Source organism: Clupea harengus, chromosome 22 (genome assembly GCF_900700415.2).
Source record: "Clupea harengus chromosome 22, Ch_v2.0.2, whole genome shotgun sequence".
Lineage (NCBI taxonomy): Eukaryota > Metazoa > Chordata > Actinopteri > Clupeiformes > Clupeidae > Clupea > Clupea harengus.
In genome coordinates, this window is record NC_045173.1 from 11,237,236 (window position 1) to 11,249,735 (window position 12,500).

At 46.9% G+C, this 12,500-nt stretch overlaps 1 protein-coding gene across 10 annotated transcripts in view; it reads left to right on the forward strand.

Moving 5' to 3' along the window:
• tenm3 (teneurin transmembrane protein 3) overlaps nt 1–12,500 on the forward strand; it is a 478,631-nt gene that overhangs the window by 393,756 nt on the left and 72,375 nt on the right. For all 10 annotated transcript variants that reach the window (XM_031560115.2, XM_042703120.1, XM_042703121.1 and 7 more), the window contains 2 exons: nt 5,728–5,850; nt 11,373–11,587. In XM_031560115.2, the coding sequence (XP_031415975.1) occupies nt 5,728–5,850; nt 11,373–11,587 (338 nt within the window). The remainder of the gene's footprint in view (nt 1–5,727; nt 5,851–11,372; nt 11,588–12,500) is intronic.

Consider the following 12,500-nt stretch of genomic DNA (forward strand, 5'->3'; position numbering starts at 1 on the left):
AGCACAAAGAGGAAGAACAAAAGAGAAGAGAGAGTGGGAGAGAGGAAGAGAGAGGGTGACGGAGAGAGAGGACGCAAGAACGATGAAACAAAGAAACAGGGAGGAAACTTTCCTCTTTCTTTGTTTTTTCGTTACCTGGTGTCCTGGAGTGTGTGATAAAAAAGAAGAAAATAACATATTCACCTTTTTTTCCGTCACCATTCTTTTCTCTTTGTGATTTTGTTCTGTCTGTCTCTCTGGTTTTTTTCTGGGCCTTTTCAGTCGTTTCCTTCCGTCCCTGCACATTTGTTCAGCTTTTCCCCTGTTGCCTGAGTGCATTCTGGTCTGAGAAATGACAGCGCATTAGCATTGGCAGCATGTGGACGATGAGGCATGGCTCTGCTCTGCTCTGCTCAACACTGGGCTGTGCTGGGCTGTTCAGCGCTGGAGGAAACTCAAGCTGCTCCTGATGGATTTGCAGCTCAGAGACTTCATAAATGACCCAGTCCTGATGCATTGTTTGGGAAAGCTCTCTCCCTGTCTCCCTTCTCTCCCATTATCTCTTTCTCTTTATCTTCTGTCTCTCTTTTTCTCTATCTTCTGTCTCTCCTTCACCGTTCAAATTCAAATATCTTTAAAGCTCAGTGTGTGCGGCTATGCTTATTATCCTCATTTCAACAACAGCAGTGCCAAAGAAAGAAAACCAAACACACACACTCTCTCGTTCCTTTTGTGGCTGTTGCTGAATAGCTACAGTCAAATGGCCTGCCTTTTCTTCTGGTCACTGCAAACAATAAGCTGGCATCTTCGCTCATAGGAGAAACTCAAGTGGGGATTGGTTTTCAACTGAATTCGGGGCAGGGTGATACGAGACAGAGATGGAGTGTTGTGTGCAAAGACACATACACACACACACACACATACATGCGCACATTCATCTCGTCCATGTTTTGTCAGAAAATCAGTCCGTTCTCACATTTATGTTTCCTACCTCCCTCTCTCTCTCTCTCTCAATTTTCAATATTTTTTTCAATTCAAAGCGCTTTCTTGGAATGACATATAAGGCATTTCCAAGCCAGTCATGCAGAGGATAAGGAATACAATGAACAAGAAATGTCAATGTTTGTGTGTAGACTTACATAGACCTAAACGTACATAAAATAAACATACTAGATACTAATGATACTACAGAACATTGTGTATGTGTGCGTGTCCCACAGTTTCCCTCAGGTGACGACATGGAATATGAAAAAAATGAAATATATTTTGCTGCCAAAGCAGCGGAAAGCCCCTCTCCTGAGAGGATAGACATTTTTTTTTTTTTTTTTTTTGAGGACTTTGAAGTGGGTGGGTGGGTGCTTTGAAATCTAAAATTTGAATCTAAAATAAAAATTTCAATCTATAAATACTTCTTAATTCTGTATACCTTTCACAGTGGAGAAGAAAGTGTCTGAACCTTCCCTGTCTGGCAGTGACCACATGTTCTGTCAGGTTTTCTCGTCTACCCGTTTCCACTGCAGGGCTGCTGTCACTAAACCTGCACCTGGTCAGGATTTGCCTCTGTTTCGTATCTCTGACAGAGAGGAGATACTCTTTTTAGGGTCAGATAGAAGTTCACTTTACTTTGACTGGTAGTTTGGTTTCTCCAGTCTTCCAAATAGTCTTCTTTTGCTTTTTTGATGCGTTTATTGACACACATTGGTGGTGTGGAAGCAGTACTGAGTCTGAGTGTGAATTCGTTTTTGTCACTGAGTTAGTGAGCTTCAGTACCAGCGGGCTCAGAGGAGTCTCTGGGTTCCGTTCCTGGGCTTTACATGCCTCAAACTGGAGTATTTTTGGGACTAGATTTCAGATGCATCCAGCATTTTAGAGTTGTTTTTTTAATAGATAAAGTTGATAACAGATAAAGATATAAGTTGATAACAGACTAATTCTGCCCTACATGCATTGTTGGGTATTTCTGTTTGGACTTTCAATGTAAATTGACAGCATGTAGGGCTTCTGTTGGATCCGTGTCCCATGTAGTGTAGCACTGCATACTGAGTGGAGACTCCCATCCATAGAGCACAGTAGGCTGTATTAGGCTGTCCGGACCACATGCTTTATGGGGCTTGAAAGATTTAAATTTTTTGTGTCAATTCTTCACTCTAAATGGTTTAGTCAAGTGGATTTAGTTTGTTCAGAATTTTGTCGTTTTTTTCTTTGATCCGGTTTTTATATTTGTTTGTTTCTGTTAATTGTATTTTTTTTTTTTTAAGCTCAATCCAAATCTTTCCATTTTGAATGGGTACTTCGTGTGGCTCTAGGGTACTTAAAGTATTTCACATTTCCCAGAACTGCAATTAGTAAAGTTAGTTATTTGACATATGGGAATGATTTATTAGTAAGGTTAGTTATTTGACATTAGGGAATGATTTATTAGTAAAGTTAGTTATTGGTCTTTAGGGAATGATATATTAGTCAAGTTAGCTATTTGAAATTAGGGAATGGTTTATTAGTAAAGTTAGTTATTTGACTGGCTAATTCAGGTAAGTTTAGGGCTTGTGTAAATATTTCTGCTGGTTGGAGCCCATCTGTAGGTCAGATTGAGCTTGTACAGCTTACTGTGCTTCACATGTGTGTTACCTGGTTAGTCAATCATTTTTAGAGATATATCTAATTTGTTATGGTCTGAGAAAGAAGTTTGCTGTCTGACAGTGAATGCACTGAAGTAGGAGTGCTCCTTTTCTGCTTGTTCCTTTTCTACCTCTGGGCGATGTCTTCCATCATCTCCGCAAACAACTATTTTAAATACATCTGAATCTCCCTCTCCCCACTCTCTCCTCCTTTTCCAAGCGATCCTACTCTCTCTCCATCTCTCCAGGAAGTGTGTGTTGTGCCTGTGACGCAGGTGTGTGTTTGTGTGTGTAAGCAGCCCTTCCCTGACATGCCGGCAAAACAAATCTCTGCACTCCTCCCAGCAGCAATACACAAGCTCTCTCACCTGCTTCCCCATTCAAGGCCAGCTGCTCTCTGTCTCTCACACTCACTCACTCACACACTCACTCTGTCTCCCTCGCTCGGTCTCGCTCCCTCTCTGTCTCGCTCCCTCTGCTCCTCTCTGTCTTCCTACCCCTCTCTTCCTCCCTCTCTCTCTCTCTCTCTCTCTCCCCCCTCTTCCTCTTTCTCTCCCTCTCTCTCCCCTCTCTCTCCCTCTCTCTCTCTCTTCTTAGTCTCTTTCCACCCCTCCCCTGCTTTGATGTAATTTGTTGATGTTGTTTCACTAAGCCACACTGGAGGAACTGACGTTGTGTGTGTGTGTGTGTCTCTGTAGATGGTGCAGAGATGGATGCTTTCATGTGTGTAGTAGCTCTGAGTTTGGCTGGATGAGGAGCTGTGGCTGTGGAGAGGCTCTGCCTCTCAGTGGCGTGGAGTGGTGCACAGGGCTCTTCAGCCGTCAGGTGTGCAATTGATTATTGTGTTTTTGCGCTGCTGTTTGCTGCTGCTCAACTCCGTTTCCTTTGATCCACAATGTCTTTGCCTGGGGTTACTGGGCATCTTGGGGGTTTTTGTTCCTCTACCTGCTTTTTCCTTTTCTCGCTATCTATCTGTCTATCTTTCTATCACTCTCATTCTCTTCTCCTCCGTTATTTCTTCCATACACCTTAAACCTGCTGCCATTAGAGCAGCCCAGAGCTGTGCGGTGCTGGTGAGAGGGATCTAGGGGGGGGGGGGGGGGGGGTAGCTGTGGTTAGCGGAACCTTTTTGGTCTCAGCAGGGAGTCCTGACGCTGCCGAGGAGCTCTTGTTGACGCCATCTTTTCCCATAGCCCCCTGCTAAAGCACAGGGTCATTGGTCAGGAGCAATGGGCGCCATGCACCAGACCATCCCAGCAGGGCTCTAATTTAATGAGAAGGAGTGTGTGTGTGTGTGTGTGTGTGTGTGTGTATGCGTGTGTGTGTGGGTGGGTGTGTGTGTGTGTGTGTGAATGTTTGAGCATCAGTATGTGTGTGTGTGGGTGTGTGTGAGAATGTGTGTGTGTGTTCCAGGGCATGCTTGCACCACTGCAGCGTTTAAAGGCTTCCTAGACAGAGCTCTAATTGGACTGTGGAGTCTGTGCACAAGTGTACAACCCCTCCCCTCCGTCTCACACACTCTCTCTCCTTTTGTTTGATATCATCACTCTATCACATCTTACAAAACCATTCTGTACAGTACAGAAGTCTAGGGTATATAGCAGGCACACACACACACACACACACACACACAGCTTGTGTGCACATATAGCAGGTATACACACATGCACACATGCACTGGTGTGTGCGCGTAGGGCTTGTGTGCAGAGTGCTGTGTGCCGAGGCTGCAGATGTGATTTATAGCGGGTGCTGGTGCGCTGCCTCTGGGCCAGAGCTGAAGCCCACCAGGGGCCTCTGGCTGGATTAAATTACATTATGCCGTTTGTCAGCAGACAAGAGCTGTTAATGCGGACAAACACACTCACAAACGCACAGCCGTAGTGACACACACACACGCACAGACACAGAGTACGTTCAGAAAGATTTGGACGTTTTGAAGCAGATGTTTCCAAAACCTTTTGAAGCAGCAGCTCCCTACTTCATCAAATGCTGGAGTTACTTGGGGATGACTGCTCTAATCATATTTATTGGCCTCCTGCTGCTTTAGGAGAGAATATGTTATTATCCAGCCTGATATATCACCCACACTGGTGCAGAACCTCTATCTCCGTGTCAGAGCGTTCCAGAAGCACAGCTGTTTCAGTCTAGGCCTGGCCTGATGATCCTTTTAGCCCGGCCTAATCCACATATAAACCATGTGGTTGTGTGTGTGCATCAGTCTCTACGCATAGGTAGTACTCATCTGCCGTGGTTTTGTGTCATATTAACTCATGTTGATATACATTAACACAGTCAGTGTTTATATGTCAGTGTTGTAAACATGGAATTGAACTGGCCATGACAGAATCAAGAGTGAGGAGACAGAGAATGAGAGCGAGAGAAAGGGAGAGAGGAATCAAATCCATTTAAGCACCAGAATGCAGACCTCCTGTCTTGTGTTCTGCGTCTCTCCCTCCGGCTCTCTCTCTCTCCCACTCTGTCTCTCTCTTTCTCTCTCTCTCTCTCTCTCTCTCTCTCTCTCTCTCTCCCGCTCTCTGTCTCTCTCTTTCTCTCTCTCTATCCCGCTCTCTGTCTCTCTCTCTCATCACCCAGAACTAGCAGGTGTCAGACTGAATGACCACCTCCTGTGCAGCCAATGTTGTGTTGCATTACACAGCATAGCTGCTTCAACTGTTTGAAGCTGCTTTCCATATGCCGTCAGAAAGAGTAGTGCTGGCAAAGCAGGGGGCCCAGCTCTGAGGTGAGGGCTTGTTAAAAAAGTTATCTCTTCAAAAAGCCCTCCAAATAAAAATCAATATGTTTTTTTGACATGTCTTTTACTGTCAGCCCAGATTCTGGCAGTGTTGCATTATGCAGTGTATCTCTTTAGAGGGCCTTGTGTGCGCGCGCGCGTGCGCGCACGTGTGTGTGTGTGTGTGGGGGGGGGGGGGGGGGAACACTGCGCATGTGTGTGTTTCCATGTTTTTGTGTTGTGACTGAAAGAAAGAAAAACTAAAATGTTGCTCCCTGTCTAGAGATTTCACCCAGTTTATTCTTGTCTCCTTATTCTTCCTCCTCTGTTTCTCTCTCTCTCTCTCTGTCTCTCTCACTGTATACCCTACCACCCCCTTCTCCCTCTCTCTCCCTCTCTCAGCCATGCATCTGTTTGGACTGAACTGGCAGTTGCAGGAGACAGAGGGCTACGCCTTTGAGAACGGCCAGGTGAAGTCGGACACCACGCCCACCAACTCCGTCACTGCGCTGTCTGCTGACAGTGGTAAGAAAACCACCCAACGCCAACAACCTTTACCCACACTCACCCACAACACACACACTCTTACCACACACTCTTACCACACACACACACACACACACACACACCAGAAATACAAGGGGGAAAAAGCATTCTATCAAATAGACTCAGCCATGTCACCTCTTTCACCGGAGCTGTCCTTATTCTTGTTTCTGCGTTTTCACACCCACGTCCGTGACACTCTGCTGACAATCAGTCCCCGAGACACATCCTTTCATGGACACCCTCCTCCCCACCCCTCAGAGGAACAGCTAAGCTCCGGCGTGTTTGCATTCACAGCATCCTCTCCGCCCACCCCCACCACCCCCACTCCGCGGCCCAGCCTAATACCAGTCTTAGGCAGCCCGGCGTGCACAAGCTCTCTCTCTCCCTGTCCTCAGCCAGCGGGGAGGCTCAGCACAGCACAGCACAGCCCTGCCTGCTTCTGTTTGTCTGCTGTAAAGCCAGACGGACTGTTTGATCAGATCTAGGGAACGGAGATGCTTGTCTGCAGTGCATCAGATGGCCCAGAGACCCGGTCCGCTGCTGTTCCGGGTCCGACGCGGGGGCGTTTTCCAAACAAACAGCGCGGTGGACCACCCGAACGCCAGACCCGACCGGACTACTGATGCAGGATTATACTCTTCCAAAGGAGGAGCGCTCAGAGTTGACAATGGACTGCAGTCATCTTCATGCTCCTCTCGTGTTTACTCTCTCTCTCTCTCTCTCTTTCTCTCTATCTCCCTCTCTCTATCTCCATCTCTCTCTCTATATCTGTATCTCCCTCTCTCCCTTTCTCTCTCTAAGGGATACTGAGTCTCATCCCCATTATCTGAAGCTAGCACTAGGCCCAGCCAGCAGTGAAATGGAGTGTGTTTGAAGAATGCTGAACCACAGAAACACATATGGAAGCACATATACATATCCCCTACACACACAAACACACACATACAGTATATTCACACATTCATGGTCACTATCAGTTTAACATATACAGTCTCTCCTTTTTTCTGTATGTCCCACACATACATGTATTCACACTCCATTTGGCCCAAAACAACCCAAAGTGATGAGCACACATCCCACAGCTCCTGCTCCCCATCACAACAGCCAAACACATTACAAGCGAGCACACACACACACACACACACACACACACACACACACACACACACACACACACACACACACACACACACACAGTCCCCTGTCACCCCTGCACTGTCTCCAGAGAGATCAATGTGTTTGTGTTGGATGGCCTTCTAGAGCTGGTGACTGGAGTAATGCATTTGTCTTTGCTGGGAGGAAGGTTTCTGTGTGTGTGTGTGTGTGTGTGTGTGTGTGTGTGTGTGTGTGTGTGTGTGTGTGTGTGTGTGTGTGTGTGTGTGTGTGTGTGTGTGTGTGTGTGTGTGTGTGTGTGTGTGTGTGTGTGTGTGTGTGTGCTCGCTTGTAATGTGTTTGGCTGTTGTGATGGGGAGCAGGAGCTGTGGGATGTGTGCTCATCACTTTGGGTTGTTTTGGGCCAAATGGAGTGACCCTTGAAATGGAGAGCAGAGACCTTGTGGGACCCTGTGTGTGTGTGTCTGTGTGTCTGTGTGTGTGTGAGAGAGTAAAAGAGAAACACACAAAGAGAGAGTGCATGTGTGTGTTAATGCGTTCCAGTGGGGACAGGGTAATACTAATGCCAGTGGACAGTGAGAGAGTGTGCTGTGCTTGAGGGAAAAGAGTGCAGCTGACCCCCCCCCCCCTCCCCTTGTCCCCCGTCCCCTGTCACCTCTCCCTCCATGTGAGGCGAGAAATGGAATGAGGTCAGATAGAGAGACAGAAAGGAGGAGAGTGAGAGAGAGGCCTTAGATTTTTCTGGAAACAGGGGGGAACATTCCAAAAGGAGAACAGAACTGTAGCCTTTTAACCTGATTAAATATGTAAGACGAGGCAGATAGAAAGCGCATGTTTATGGCAAGGCATTGCATTTTATAGAGATATACATTCCTAATCATCTGTGGAGGCCTTCATCTCCCTCATGTAAGCTGTAAGGGCCTGCTGACACAATCAGGTTGACATTTATTTGAAGAGAATTAGCATTGAAGCCCTGTCCACACTCTCTCTCTCTGTCTGTCTGCCTGTCTGTCTGTCTCTCTCTCTCTCTCTCTCTCTCTCTCTCTCTCTCTCTCTCTCCCTGTCTGTCTGTTTTACAAAGGGTACAGAAAGGAGGGGTATGGTAATGTGAAAATGCAGTGGTGGCATTTATGATGCCAGATTCCCCTTTAAACAAGTGGTGCTTTGTGAGTCTGTGTGTCTGTATGTTTGTGTGTTTGAAAGCTAGCGGTATCTTGACCTTAAGACGAGCCAGTGGTAATTATGACAGCGGCCATGAGGAGAATCAACCGTGATCAATACAGAAAGGCCATCTCTTCTCTCTCTCTCTCTCCACTCCACACCTGAACACATGTTACATTGTAACATCACAATCAGCATATGAGGCTGCAGTAATACTTGAGAACAGCAGACATCTGCAGCATATACTAATGCACATGCGCAGACAAACAGACACAGTTAGCTCTCACACTTAGTAATACATATGTCTGACATCTCACTACAAATCCCTAAATAGGATTTAGACCAGAGCATTCATTAACCAGGGTCACAGTGGCCAAAGAAAAAGAAAGACTTTATTATCTACCATTTGCATCATTTAACAATGTTACACAACTAGTGTCAGTGCCAATGCTGTAAAGATTAACCGTGTTGTTTTGCAGAGCTTTATGAGAGCTACCGTATGCCCCTGGCTTTACAGAGCCTTTCTGTTTCCTCATCACGCCTTTTAATCTCATTTTTATTCATGCTAAGTGCCAACCTGACAAATCCTTTAAAAGCAGAGAGTGTGCGTATCCCCTCATCTGAGGCAAAGGGCCCTACTTCAACAATTAAGGCTTGTGAAAAGCGAGGCAGGCAAATGAATGTGCACTCACTACCTCCGTCTAATGCACTCTAGGCCCGCACGCTGAATGGATTAGAAAACTGCCCAGCCGTCTTAAGCCAAAGTTATCAGGAGATGCAAAAAAATGCCGTTGGAATACATTAGAACCTGAGTGCAAGTGAGACAGAAATACAGATGAACACACACACACACACACACACACACACACACACACGAACACACATGTATACTTATCCTGCCACACATTCAGACCTGGTTGAAATTCCACAGACAAATAGCAGACAGGAAGAGATTAAGGGACTGAGAGAGAGTGTGTGTGGGGTTGATGAGGGGAGCAAGAGAAGGAGGGGGAGAAAGGAGAAATATGTTTAGTTTTCTAATGAGGTTATCAGTCACCTAAAGTTCCTTTGTTTAGCTAAGAGCTAGCTCCATTCCAGGACATAGTTAGCTGGTCCAAGGAAGGAAATGTTATCCAAATACAGCATACCTCTCCCAGCATCGCCTATCATTCACCCTGTAGCTAACAGCTCATATATCATCATCCTAGGTCAATAGCTCAGAGATTGCAGCTAACAAATTGTAAGTCATAACGTATTGCTATCCATGTAGGGTCCCATGCTGCTCTTACTCTACATCCTCTCTCCCTGGCATTGCTGCTCGAAATGCAGTCCTTATTGATCGTCTACATTTTGAAATATATACATATATTCAGGATGAAACTGGTGCAGAATTTCATGTTCCTAAAACTGTACAGCATATCTTCTCCTACCTCTTGTGTTTCCTTTCCTTCACCTCCGTGCACTCACACACACACACACACACACACATCGGCACAGTGGAGGTTTGCTTGCCAATAAAAGTAGCATTAGTGTGTCTGAACAGATGGTTGACACAGGTGAGAGTAAATCACTGATTAAACAAAGAGATACCCTGAGCAAGGGAAAGAGAGGGGGGAAAAGTGAAAAAGGAAAATGAGCCCTGGAACCTTCCAGAATATGGAAACAAGACCCCAGACTGGGATTACCCTCAAAAGCCGAGCGACAATGAGCAAAGGCGTTGAGAGCCACATCGACCTGCCAGATCGTCCAATCGCAGATCTTCTGGTTTCCGCATTTCAGTACTAACTGCCGCATGGCCCCTGCCCATGGCCCTCGTTCGGGGGCCAGGCCCCACCTGCTGCCGCCAACTAACAGTATCAGGCGCGGGGGCTCCTTACGGTGCCAGCAATACTGCCGATCGGTGGGCATCGCAGATGGTGTCTGCTGATGCCGTTTGGAAATAGGGGAGGCTGGTGGGTGAGGGATGAAGACAATAGAACGCCCACAGGCTGGTTCTATTAGGAAACAACAGAGCAGAGGCTGGCTTTTAATTAACATTTACTCCCCCTCCCCGCTAAACACACACACACCCAAGCACATACTCCCATGCATCAGATATGCCGATCTCACACCCTCGCAAAACAGTGCCTCGCCCACAAGTGCACTTCTGGAATAATTAATGGAATATTAACTCCAGCTGGTCGCCATTAGCGACCATATGATCTCATTTCCCGGCTTTGCATGTGCTCTCCAGTTTTAGGAGAGTTTTAATGCGCGCTTGCGATTGAGAGGCTGTTGAGCGGCTGGTGCGGAGTGTGTCGCATGTGCTGCATGTGTGCGTCATGTCTAGACACGCTGCACCCTAAGGCCCTGCGCCTGAGGATCCGGTTTCTATATACTGGCAGGCCCCAGTGTAGGATGTTACAGCGAGCCAACAGGTAGAATCCGCTTGGACATTTTTTCATATTAATTTGGCATCGCACTCTGAGTGCTCTTCTATTTGTAGGTCATCACTGAAACAGGGCCATCTTTAATTTAGCAGAACAGGAGGCGATAATTTGCCACAAGGAAAAAAAGGAAGATCCTGTTTTTTTTTTTCTCTCACTTCACATCACTGCCAAGATTTTTTTTCTCCTCTTTCTTCCGCTTCTTTTTTTTCTTTTTTAATACAGCCCACGCTGGTATATTACTTAGACATTAATTCATTGTGTGTGTGTGTGTGTGTTGTTGGGGTGGAGGAGGAACCGCAAGGCGCTTTAACACACATTAATAGCAGCGCTCTGGGAGATGGCTATCAGGCCTACGAGCAGAGCATTAGAATAACCCGATTTTCCATGCCGAGGCTCCATCTGATCTTTAGCAGCACATTAGGCCACTAATGCCCATACACATGCATAGGAGTCCATGGGACAGGAGCAAGGCACAGCGCTCGTTGCAGTGTGTGTCAGCGCTCAAGGAAAATACACTGTTCACACTCACACAGACACACACACTGTACAATTTAGCTTCGATAGCTTGAGACGTATGGTGCATCCTTGCCCTCGGCATAGAGGGGGATATGCTTGCCCATCACTGAGAACCCATGCAGCGTCTGATGTGGATGAATTAGGCTCCATCCATAACCATCTCATAAATATTACTCTCCTCACAGCTCTCCATATGTGACTATCCTCCTTTTCCCTGGATGATTTTGTCAGAAGTTTAACCCTCTTTCCTCTCCCCTCTTTCTCTCTGGTTCTGTCTCTCAGGTAAAATGGGTGTGTTGATACCGGAGAATAACACCATAGACACAGGGGAGGTGGATGTGGGCCGCAGGGCAGTCCAAGATGTTCCTCCTGGAATGTTCTGGCGTTCCCAGATCTTCATCGACCAGCCCCAGTATCTCAAGTTCAACATCTCGGTGCAGCGCGACGCCCTGGTCGGGGTCTACGGCCGGAAAGGCCTACCCCCGTCTCACACACAGGTATGCCTCACAACCACCCGTGTGCCGGCGTCAGATGGCACATTCCACTCACATCAGTCTGTCACCCAAGTTCTTCTCAGAATCCATCCATTCGGGGCCTCGGAGCGTCACCTCCATGACCTCCACTGGAGAGAAACCCACTTTGTGCTGGGGGAAAGCCAGGCTTGTTTGGTGTCTTCCTTCAATCAATAGTGCCGCAAGTTTCTTGTCAAAAAGTCAATCAGGAAATAAACATGCATTTATCCGGCTGGAGCCGTGTTTCCCCCCTCGCTCTGAACCCAACGTGTACCCGCACAATGGTGCCCAAGGGCAGAGGCGGAGACCTCCATCAAACTCATCTCCAGATGAAAGAGCTGCCGCCTAATGGGGGTAATTGGTGACAGAGGTGCCCACAATGGGAGTCGATACAGCGCACTGCACTTTCATTCCTACCTTAAGCGCCTATCCCATGAATCAATGCGGTTCCTTGCAGAGGCCAGAAAGCGCGTTAGAGCCAGGAAGACTGGAGAGGAAGAGAAGAAAGGAAAAAAGATAGAAGACAGGTCAGGGTCTTGGCGGTTATTGCTCTACCTTTGTCCGTAGCCGATGCGTTTTTGTTTCATTTTCATCCCCGTGTGACATTGGGGAGAGAAGAGTCTACAAATGGATGAGGACGAGTTTCAGCCATCAAGTGCTAAGAGTAAGACAAGCAGCTGTAATTACCATTGACAGTATCGAATTCAGATTCTTTTAATCTTCTTGTTCTTGTTCTGTAAAATGTTGGAGGAGCTCCATTTAATGTAGGAGGCCTGTTTCTTTCAAGAGCCCAAGAATGATCAGGGGTCGGTATTCGCTTGATGTTGGAAGAGTCAAGAACCAGTGGCTGAAGATTAGCACAAGGCCTCTGAGTTGTTGGTGCAGTAAAATGATGTGG